General features: G+C 36.2%; 1 protein-coding gene across 18 annotated transcripts in view; it reads left to right on the top strand.

Moving 5' to 3' along the window:
- PTPRD (protein tyrosine phosphatase receptor type D) overlaps positions 1-12,393 on the top strand; it is a 1,303,784-nt gene that overhangs the window by 1,253,441 nt on the left and 37,950 nt on the right. For all 18 annotated transcript variants that reach the window (XM_084505446.1, XM_084505445.1, XM_084505434.1 and 15 more), the window contains 2 exons: positions 7,914-8,033; positions 8,584-8,738. In XM_084505446.1, the coding sequence (XP_084361572.1) occupies positions 7,914-8,033; positions 8,584-8,738 (275 nt within the window). The remainder of the gene's footprint in view (positions 1-7,913; positions 8,034-8,583; positions 8,739-12,393) is intronic.

Raw genomic sequence — 12,393 nt, 5'->3', positions numbered from 1 at the left:
TGCTATCCAAAGGGGCCTCAGCTAAAGCTTAGACTGCATGTCACTCAGAAAAAGAGCTGTACACGTTATACTATAAGCAGGGTTAATGTTATGTGAAAAGGCATGCTGTTAACACCACTATATAGGCTGCAAGTAGTTTTCTCAGGCCTTGTCTGGCTATTTTGGCTTATACACATTTGGAGTTGGGGACATACAGAATGAATGTTCCATGTTAGAATATATTAGTAAATTACAGAGAATCTAGAGGAGAACGTCAACAATCAGATGTTGGAGCAATGATATACAGGGAAAAGAATTGGATGTATTTTATATATAAAACAGTGAAAGAAAACATATTACTCTTCCAGCACATGAAAAGCTGTTAAAAAGATCATGGCAATCAACAGTTTTCTCCTCCTGTGGGCCTCTAAGAGAAAGAAATCAACTTTGCAGCAAAGCTGTTGAAAGACCTTCCAGAATACAATGTTATGAATGGAGCAAATTCTGTAGAATTCTTCAGTCTTTTCCACTGTAAGCTTTCAAAACCTAATTGAAAAGGTATTGCAATACCTCCTCCTGTCACAAATGCTTGTCAAAGCACCACCAAGTTTTTCATTTTTTGATTCAGTGCTCATCAATGATGTATTTTTTCACTTTGCTTTAAGGTAAGGTGATAGTTTTATGGAAAATAACATTTTCCTGAGGCATATGTTTAGACAATGGTTTAATCAAAACTGTCCCATGATCAGGATTTGTCCCATGGTCAGGTATGCCAATGACTACCTCAGGTTATGCAGGGCCTCATGCAACCTGGTCTTGAACACTTCCAGGGATGGGGCATCCACAACTTCTCTGGGCAACCTGTTACAGTGCCTCACCATCCTCTGAGTGAAGAATTTCCTTCTAACATCTAATATAAATCTCCCCTCTTTTACTTTAAACCATTCCCTCAAACTTCCTTGTTTTTCCTTGTGGTGGTTCCGCTCGAGTGGGCAGCCAAGCTCCACCACAACCACTCTCTCACTCCCCTCCTCAAAGTGGGACAGGGAGAAAATATGATGAAAAGGGCTCAAAGGTTGAGATAAGGACAAGGAGATCACACAGTAATTATTGTGATGGGCAAAACAGACTCGGCATAGGAAGATGGTAAGATTCATTGGTTATTACTAACAAGCTAGAGAAGTGAGAAACAAAGGAAAGAAACCAAACCCCCCCCCCCCCCCCCCATCCACCCTCTTCCACCTCCTCTACTATTTTTTTATTGCACAAGTATTGTTATAATTCAGCATTGTAGAGTCACTTTCTTTTGAAGCAAGACTGTTTGAAAATGTCCTCTGAAATCTTTGTCTGCAAAAGGCTATTGTTAATAAAACCAAAGGAAAAAAGCTTGTCACATACTTCTGTTATTTGTTATTTCAGATTTAGCATAATTCATATGCTATTCTTACAGCAAGGAATACACTGTATGAATCAGCCTGTTATTAGTTTACTATGTCTTCCCTAAACTGCATTTTGCCCTTATAATCTCGTGTCTGTAACAGCTGGCTCATGTGTTAAGAATCACCTGAAGGGGCTTTTCAGCCTGAATGATGGAACTTTGTACTGGAAAATTATTTCTCTACCTGTTTCTCTACCCTTGAATGTCACTAATCCTTGTATTCATATGTTCATATGGAAATACACTTCCTTCAGCTCTGTTGGTGCAAGACATCACCCTCTCTAGTGTCTGTAACTTGCTGAAGTGTGAATATCCACAAATATTCTTAAGAACTCTGGCAGCTACTTAAACTCCTCAAGTCTGAAATGTTCTCAATGTTCTCATTTTTGATGGAAAAGAAAGCATTTATATTTTCTTTTACTTTTGCTTGCAGGGACTGCCCACACTTCCAAGAAGAGTAAGGGTGTTCTGTGTGTAAGAATTGTAGAGAAAGAAAATGTTGGAGGGGCAGACTGAAAGTGGCTGTCATTAGTTATGTCTTTTAGCAGTGTCTACTACTATGGTGCTTACAAGATTGTAAAATATATTTCTAGTCTTTTGGGAGCTGCTCTCATCTCAGATGTGGTGGCTTGGCAGTATGCAACCAGTCATCCAGAGATAGGGACTGTTAGAGGTATGCTTGTCATTACAGGCAATTTAATTTCTCTTCAGAAGCACCAGTGAGTTCTTTCATGTGTGTGTTTCCTTTTCCTTGCCACTTTTAGTGACAGGTAAGAGAACACTAGAGAGTTATCGGTGGATGTTATTTTTTCTTTATTCATGTAAAGCTGGGGGGACAAAAAAGCTCTCACTGCATACAGGTGAATATAGTCTGCAGAGGAAAAGCTCAACCCTTGAAACTGGGAATTGGGTGGGTAAGAAGAGGATGAGGATCATGAAATTCACCAAAGGCTTGTTGTGACTTAGTCTGAAAATAAATCAACTCCTTCATCTTTATTTTTGTAGAAAGAAACACTTTATCATCACCACACCTTACCACATTAGAACTGTCAGTTTTCTAAACAGCATATACAAGTGAGGAAGAAATTCCCCTTAACAGAAGCATCTTAAGCACGTTAAATGCATTTATCAAACACTAATCAAAATAGACTTGTTGACATTTATTTTTAAAGTTTGGGTGACTCAAGAGGTTTGAGATTTATTTTTTTGAGATTTATTTTTTTCTCTGTGTGGAAAATTATTAATGTGTAACCTCTGAAAATAAACTAAGCACTGCAGGGTGGCATTGTAGCATAGTTCATTTTGAAAATGTTGGATAAAACTTTTTACAGGACCAGTCTCTCAGAAAATAGCAACTGAATTAATTAATTATATATATATATATATATATATATTATTTTTTTTTTGATGGTGAAAGCCAATGGAAAATGTTCTGATCTCTCACAGAGGTAAATTGTTAGGAGTGTTGGAAATGTAGAATTTATGATCACAGAAACAGAAGTCTAAGAGGTAGGTAAAGTCATATCTTAAGACCTCTTGTCCTGAGAAAAAACAAGAGGCAGAAGGAATAAAATGTATAGTTACATCAACTTATGCTGCATATACCCTTCAAGAATTTCAAATTCACATCTGTCTAAAATCATTTTTTCTTTCTAAAAACTTGGTACATATTTTCCTTGGTTCCCAATTTCAGGTAATATATACAATGCTTTACAAATCGTATTTATTTTTGAACGGGTTCCAGTGTCAGCTTCTAGCAACAGTCTTCTGCATAAACTAGTTATCACAGAACATATTTTAGAAAAATTCTAAAATTATTGGAGTTTATTTTAGAAAAAAACTCATAAATGAGTAAAAACAAAATCTGATCATATAAGATCAGGCATATGAGCATATGAGTTTTCTTCCAGGTTAGATGAAAAGGAGAAATTTTGTACAGTTTTCTGAATCTAGTTATATGTTTAACAGTAGATTACTATACTTCCGGTTCCTTTACTTAACACTTCCCCAGTAGTATCTCAGATGGAAATACATTAGAAAACTGTTTTTTGAGAACATATTTGAAAGTTACAACTAGTTAGTTCTGGTGTACAGCATGGTAAAAAGTCCTTTAAGAGAGTGCAACAACAACAACAACAACAAAATAAAATGGGTATTTTCTGTTGTTTTCAAAGGTGTTGGTAGTGTAATGTGTTCTCAGTTTCCATTTAATTTTTGTGTTGAAAATGGATATCTCTCTATTAAATTTGGAAGTTATTTTTCATCCAATCTCTAGTGAGAAAGCTAGTCAGCTTCTCAGGCATGCTTTCTAGAACTGCCATTGCTTCTATGAGTGTATGATTTATGTGTGGGAAATATCTGAAGGACAAAGTGAACTACACATTTAGTAGTAGGTAAGCAGACACTTTCCTCATATTCATTCTATCAAAAGTGGCATGGAGTCTTCTAAAAATTTTATTCATTTTTAAAAAATCATTCAAATCCAAACCAGTTTAGTCTAGTGTACCTCAACAGGATTACAAACAAAATTTTCCATTAAAAAACATATATAAGGTGTTATCCTATAGGAAATAAAACAAACCACAACTTTTCTGGCTAAAATATAGATAAGCAAGTTACACTGTACCTATGTTAATGATAAAAGGAAACAAAATTTACTATATTAAAATAACTCAATTGAAAATATAGCTTTCTGTCTGATTTTCAGAAGGTGACATGGCTTCTTTTACTATTAGGAATCCTGCAAAATAAATCACTGATATTTATACCTAATATTTATACTTATTGTACCTAACAATTGTTTTTTCGCTCAGTGGCACAAGGAAGGATTTACGTAATTCCTGCATATAAGTATTTTTGTATAGTTTATACACAATTTATATAATTTTCTAGATTGTAATATCAATAAACATTTTTTGTTATTTTGTTTCAACTCCATATCTATAAATTAAGCTATCACTTTCTGTAAAAACTGCATCTAATGAACATTCATCACCTGCTTCAGTGGTCAGTCTTTTATTCTTCTGTTTATGTAGATTACTTGTTCACAAAATGTGATTTCTGAACCATAATTAATCTGTGCCTTCTAATCCTCAAACTAAAATGATTTGAAAGCAAAAGCTACTCATGACTGGCGAATTTGAAAGTATTCTAAGTCTTTAGTGGATAGAATGAGAAAGCTAGAGAACAAATGGGTTTCCAAGATGAATTTTTAAAATTTCTGGTTTAGGGAATCTTTTATTTATTTTATTTTATTTTATTTTATTTTATTTTATTTTATTTTATTTTATTTTATTTTATTTTATTTTATTTTATTTTATTTTATTTTATTTTATTTTATTTTATTTTTTCTGGATTAGTATGATAACCTACATTGTTATCAGAAATACTGTTCAATATTCTGCTGTTGTTTCTTACAGCTTGCTTAATTCTCACTGAATGTGATGAATCTGGCTTAGAGTGATTAATGAAGATATTTGTTAAACAACTACAAAGCATTATTACTGAACTCTGAATACACCTTTCTCTAGTATATGCAAGTCTAATTCATAAGAATTTGTTGTTACAAACAAAACTGATACTGATTCAGTTTAACACATCAGTCAATGAAAGCAAAAGATTTTCCTTTAATCCCCCTACTATTCAGCAACATCTTCTATGATTATTTTAGGAACTTTTCATTCTTTTTCTCAGAGTAACTTCAATTCTAATTTATTTTTTATTTTTTATTTTATTTTATTTTTTTACCTGAAAAAAATCATTGAGTCTCAGAAAAGATTATAAACTTATGGTTCTTCAATGCATCTTCTTACTCAGAATTATTTCAGCTTGTTAATGTTCTAATCTATGTTATTTTTAAATGGAGATTTCTCTGAATGGAAACTCCAGTGTCTTTTAAAATGTTTTGAATGAATTTTCTCTGTCAAATCATGTTTTTTAAATGTCCATGAGCATATTTTTTTATATGTTTCATAATACTGAGCTGAGAAAGAAATTATATTTTCTCACAATGTACTTAATAGTTGCTCGTGCTTTTATTTCTCTCTGTGTTATTTCTCAAATATATTCAATGTCTTACTAAGATCTTTCTATACACATTAAATGTGTTTTATACTAGCATCAGAGCAATGTTTATATGTTATGGGACCAATGTGAAATGTATTCCATATGGCAGATATTCAATAGCTTGCATATTTACTCGATTGATACTATTATTAAATTCTACTTTGTGAAAGAGGAATTACTTAGGTCTTTGTCCTGGTTTTGGCTAGGACAGAGATAATTTAATAATAATAATAATAATAATTTATAATAATTATAATTTCTAATATTTTAATAATTATAATTATAATTATCAAATAGTTATATAAATTATTTATATAATATTTATAATTTATAACATATTTATATGATTGTTTATATATATAATTATTATATAATACATCATTATTAAATATTTTAATTATAATTATAATTTATAATATTTTGATAATTTATAATATAGAATTTATAATAATTAATAGTGGCAATACCGGTTGTTCTCTGGATACCCAGTACCCTGAGCTAGTGGAAGGGGATTGGGAGCAGAATGTGGCCCTCACTATTCACAAAGAAATGGTTGGTGACCTGCTACGGCACTTGGATGTGCGCAAGTCGATGGGGCCGGGTGGGATCCACCCGAGGGTACTGAGAGAACTGGCAGAGGAGCTTACGATCATTTATCAGCAGTTCTGGCTATCGGGGGAGTTCCCAGTTGACTGGCGGCTAGCAAACGTGACACCCATCTACAAGAAGGGCCATAGGGCAGACCCGGGGAATGATAGGCCTGTCAGTTTGACCTCAGTGCCAGGCAATCTCATGGGGCAGATTATCTTGAGAGTCATCACGCGGCACTTGCAGGGCAAGCAGGCGATCAGGCCCAGTCAGCATGGGTTTATGAAAGGCAGGTCTTGCTTGACGAACCTGATCTCCTTCTAAGTGACGTGCTTGGTGGATGAGGGAAAGGCTGTGGATGTGGTCTACCTTGACTTCAGCAAGGCTTCTGACACCATTTCCCACAGCATTCTCCTCAAGAAACTGGCTGCTCTTGGCTTGGACTGGCGCATGCTTCGTTGGGTTAGAAACTGGCTGGATAGCCGGGCCCAAAGAGTTGTGGTAAATGGAGCCAAATCCAGTTGGAGGCCAGTTACTAGTGGCGTTCCCCAGGGCTCAGTGCTGGGGCCAGTCCTCTTTAATATCTTCATCGATGATCTGGATAGGGCATTGAGTGCACCCTCAGTAAGTTTGCAGATGACACCAAGTTAGGTGCGTGTGTTGATCTGCTCAAGGGTAGGAAGGCTCTGTAGGAGGATCTGGATAGACTGCACCGATGGGCTGAGGTCAACTGTATGAAGTTCAACAAGGCCAAGTGCCGGGTCCTCCACCTGGGGTGCAATAACCTCAAGCAGCGCTACAGGCTGAGAGAGGGGTGGTTGGAAAGCTGCATGGCAGAGAAGGACCTGGGAGTGATGGTGGATAGTCGGCTGAATATGAGCCAGCAGTGTGCCCAGGTGGCCAAGAAGGCCAACGGCATCCTGGCTTGCATAAGAAACAGTGTGATCAGCAGGGCTAGGGAAGTGATTGTCCCCCTGTACTCAGCTCTGGTGAGGCCTCACCTCGAGTACTGTGTTCAGTTTTGGGCCCCTCGCTACAAGAAGGACATCAAGGTGCTTGAGCGGGTCCAGAGAAGGGTGATGAAGCTGGTGAGGGGTCTGGAGAACAAGTCCTACGAGAGGCTGAAGGAGCTGGGCTTGTTCAGCCTGGAGAAAAGGAGGCTCAGGGGCGACCTTATTGCTCTCTACAGGTACCTTAATGGAGGCTGTAGCAAGGTGGAGGTTGGTCTGTTCTCCCACGTGCCTGGTGACAGGATGAGGGGGAATGGGATAAAGTTGCACCAGAAGAGTTTTAGGTTGGATGTTAGGAAGAACTTCTTTACCGAAAGGGTTGTTAGACATTGGAACAGGCTGCCCAGGGAAGTGGTGGAGTCACCATCCCTGGAAGTCTTTAAAAGACGTTTAGTTGTAGAGCTTAGGGATATGGTTTAGTGGGGACTGTTAGTGTTAGGTCAGAGGTTGGACTCGATGATCTTGAGGTCTCTTCCAACCTAGAAATTCTGTGATTCAGTGATTCTGTAATTTTCCTTCTAGTATGCACTGCTTAGCTGCTGGCCAGGTTAAACCATAGTCATAATATTTTTAGCTGTTGTAAATTGATTTTTTTTAATTGTATCTATACTTACTGATATTTTTGACTTTTAACTTTTGGAAGAAGTTATTATAAGCATTACTATCAGAAAAACAATTCTTATGGAAAATAAAATAGATTTATTGTGTTGGATTCATAGCATTTGTTGAACATTCTGACTCCACATACTTTGAAAGCCTACAGTGATATATGCTCAGGTGTGTAACAAATGACAGTTTTAATGTCTGAAATAATTCTATATTCTTCGCTGCAGGTGAAGTGTGATCAGTACTGGCCAAGCAGAGGCACAGAAACTTATGGACTGATCCAAGTAACCCTTTTAGACACTGTTGAATTGGCAACATACTGTGTTCGTACATTTGCACTTTACAAGGTATTTAATTCCTTTCCTTTTCCCTCTTCAATTTCCACTTTCTCCCCCCCACCTTCCCTTCATGAAAAATTTCCCCTTCATGAAACACTTCTACTGATAGAGTATATTCTTATCTCAGCATGGAGTTTTGTAGGTTAATACAAAATTCTCACTATGAAAAACAACTTAACTGAATGCATTTATTTTATATTAACTAAATTGACTATTAACTGACTGTTGAATATTAAATTGACTATTAACTGAATGCAATTATTTTATATTAACTAAAGCACAGCCACTTGCTTTGATGCATTAGTTTGCCATATAGTTAAAGCTCATGCGTTGTTTGAAGCATGTAATACAGAATGTAAGAAACATTTCCCTCCATAGCTTGAGTTCGGTTTCTGTGTTCCCAAATGGGATTTAAATGATCTTCTCCTCTACATAAGCTACCGCAGTTGTTTCACTCAAGAGTGCCAATATGACATCAAATTAAAATTTTGTCATGAAGGTTTTGTTTTGTTTTGTTTTGTTTTGTTTTGTTTGTTTGTTTGTTTTTTTAATTCCTTAGAATGGTTCAAGTGAGAAAAGGGAAGTGAGGCAATTCCAGTTCACTGCCTGGCCTGACCATGGTGTCCCAGAACACCCAACACCATTCTTAGCTTTCCTGCGACGAGTCAAGACCTGTAATCCGCCTGATGCTGGACCTATGGTCGTGCATTGCAGGTAAGCCCAGAATTTTATTATGTCAAAATTATTGCTTTTAGGTTTATTGAAGATTAAAACATTTTCTTCTTTCATACAGACTTCTGTGTCTGTCAAAGAAAGAGATGGTTACTGAAAATTATGGACCAGAGTATGGCACTGCCAACTTGGATGGGTCAAAATTATTTTATATGGTCTGTGCAAGAGGAATTAATTTTAGAATAACCAGCGGTTTGCAGGGTGAAAGCATGACACTAGTCTGCAGGGAGAATGCAGAAGTATCTGTGTCTTTCAGATGGTGGCACGAAAAAGAAAATACGATCCTATTGGTTTAAGAACCTGCATATTGAAGATTATTATTTAAACAATAAAACACCTTTTGAAATTATTACTTACATTATGTATGAAAGTAAAGAACATTAAAATTAAGAACAATAAATGGCAACTTTGACTGAAAATAGGTTAATGTGTTTTCAAGGAAAAACCCTTGAGGACTGTGAGGAGATGGAATGGTAAAGGGCATAGCTGGGGTATGAGCTGAGGCTGAGGTCAGTGTCTGGGAAATGAGTGCTCCATGCAGTTTGCAGATCTCCATACAAGGGATGAATTAATAAGCTTTAAAAAGAACATCAGCTCCTCTTGATGGTCTGATAGTAAGGGAAATAAAAAGGAAGAGAAGGAGGTTCTTCAGAAATATCTGAAAAGAGCAAGTCTTGTAGAAAGCCTTAGAATCACACTAAAAGAATCACCAGCATACATCTGCCTATTCTGATAGAAAAAATCTGCAAGATGGAACCCCTTCACTCCTGCATTATGTTGTTATAGTTTACAAAGTTTACTGTGCTGTTCCTTTCAAAGTGAATCCCCAAGATCAATGATTTCTGTGGAATTCATTTAAGTATATCTTCAACTAATAAGGCTAATGACTACTCCTTATTCACTGAAACTATGCATGCATAGTGTATTTGAAAAGCAGTCTTGTTTTTGTTGTCCAACAACTGAGGATAGGAATTACCAGGATTAGAGCACACCAGTCTTTTACTTCTCACCTTTTACATGTTTGTAAGCCATCCACGGAAGCTGGTTATATGAACATTTCCAAAGTGATTAAAAGAGACTTTTGTAAATGAGACAGGAAAATAAAATCAACGGGAAAATAAAATAATCAGTACTTAAATGTGGAAAGCCACAGATCAGAGAACATGAGACAGAGATTTAATGCTTATTGAAATGCCATGGTTAGAACCTGGAGTAATTATAATAGTATTTCAGTAATAATATTGCAGGCTGAGGGAAGTGATTCTCTCCTTCTCTACTTCTGCCCTTGTGAGGCCCCACCTGGAGAGCTGAATCCAGGTTTTGGGCACCCAATATAAGAAGGATGTGGACCTGTTACAGCCAGTCTAGAGAATGGTCATGAAGATAATTAGAGGGCTGGAGCAGCTCTATTATGAAGGCTGGGAGAGCTGGGGATGTTCAGCCTGGAGAAGAGAAGGCTCTGGGAAGACCTTATCACAACCTTTTAATACTTAAAGGTGGCTGATAAAATTGGGAGCAAGTTTTTCCTTGGGCAGACAACAACTCGATGATGGGGAACAGTTTTAAACTAAAAGAGGGGAAATCTCAATTAGATGTTAGGAGGAAATTTTTCACTCGGAGGGTGGTGAGGCACTGGAATAGGTTGCCTGAAGAAGCTGTGGATGCCCCATCCTTGCAGGTGTTCAAGACTAGGCTGGACAAGGCCCTGGGCAACATAAAATAAATAAAATAGGGAATAAATAAAAGACTCAGGTATCTGCATTTTGATTATTGGCAAATAATCCTACATGTATATTTATTCTGTATTTATATGTAGTTATTGTAAGTGAAAGGTTTAGCCCAAGTTTTCCCTTACTACATGCTCCAAATTAAGACTGACCTACAGTTGTCTTTCAGTACACTTTACATTAAGAGAATTTTCCAGTTTGATGGTTTGAGGAGGTCACTATACATTCTATAGGGAATAAGGGTAGTGGTCACTGCTGCTTCACATCACTGCTTCATGAACGTGGCCCCAGAGAACTTTGTATCAAAGCCTTAGTAGCTGATAAGCTACTGTAATATCCTGTTCCTGAGAAATGCTTGCTGAGTGTATGAAGAATTTAATAACAAACAGTGTGCTTATTAGGGAGGTGCCTGAGGTGAAAGCAGTGACACCTGAAGAACCCACTCTATAAAGATCTGAATAAATTCTATTTACATAGCAGTGACCAGAAAAAAAAAATGCATGGTCTGAAGCGGTGAAATTAACTGTGAGTACAATATAACAATTACCATCCAAAATTTTTTGACTTGACAAGACACGTTCTGATAAGTGGAGGTCTAACAACAGTTCAACAAATGCCAGGTGAAGACTTCATAACAAATTTGTGCAGTGAAAGCAAAGAAAAATAGAGAATTATATGATCTGAATGTATGATAACATAAATAATTTATTATTGATGTCCATATAAGAGACATCTTTGCATGTCATTTGCACACCTAGTCTTGGATAATTAACTATTTGGTTGCCTGTGTAGCACTGAGTTTGTATCTAATATACAAGTTAGAAGCATGTTGAGAAATGTCATATAAATATTCTATTGGCCAAGGCTCTTGCCTGTGCAGAAAAGTAAGGAGATTTATAAGCTGAAAAGGCAATTGAAGTATAGTTAAAGCTACGTGGGTTTTTGTTTGTTTGTTTGTTTGTTTTTGTTTTCTTTTGTTTAAGGAGAATGCATATGTCATTGCTGAAAGGATTATGAAGAAGACAATATCAAGGTCTAATCTAAATGTGGGTTTCTTTATTTATATAACCAGATATTATGGTAGGACTACATTTTTATGTAGTTGTACTGATTTTCAATGCATTCTTCTTCCAGGAAAAATCTATGCTTTCTACCCATATACACCAGGAAAAGTAGTGTAGCAAAGTTATATTTAGAAATATATTCATTATAAACTGCCATGTTCCATGATCCTTTTGTGAGTTACATTCTCTCAAAGACAGCAGCATCATTATTTTCAGTGTGAGACTTGGAAAGTGAAAATGGTAGAAGAAAGCAGGTAAATCAAAGCTAACTCTTGCCCCAAGAAGAAGAAAGGCATAAGAAATTCAGCAATCTCATTCTGTTTGTAGGTACTTTCCATAAAGTATATACAGATCTTGACTGGCCTATTAAGAGTAAGCTGTCTGAGATTTTTTTATTATTTATTTATTTATTTATTTATTTGGTGGTGGTAGAAATACTTGGTGCAGGCAGACACTTTTTCTTTTACAGTTTATTCTATTTCAAGCCTGTATCATTTCAGGCCATTACATAGTAGCTTAATAATATCGTAGTGCAAATGGTGTCTCGGCATGACTTGCTATAATTTGCAAAGCTGATATAGAAAAAAAGTGTTTCTTTAATGAAAAAAATCAGTCTTAAGCCATAGAGTCTGCATTGGAGAGGCTGTAATTTGTGGTTTAATGATAATGGAGAAAGCACATGTTTTTGTTTGAAGTTGGATAAGTGCAAGCAAAAAGGTGCTAATCAGATCACAATAAAATAGTACCAGAGGGTGTTTGGAGCTTTATGCCTCTATGTTTTCAAAACATCATGGAAACTTTAGCAGTTGATTCAGTAACACTACAGAATAGTTTAACATGCGAGTA

The sequence above is a fragment of the Aythya ferina genome (assembly GCF_964211825.1).
Source record: "Aythya ferina genome assembly, chromosome: Z".
In the NCBI taxonomy this organism is placed as follows: Eukaryota; Metazoa; Chordata; class Aves; order Anseriformes; family Anatidae; genus Aythya; species Aythya ferina.
This window is presented reverse-complemented; position numbering and strand designations above follow the sequence as displayed.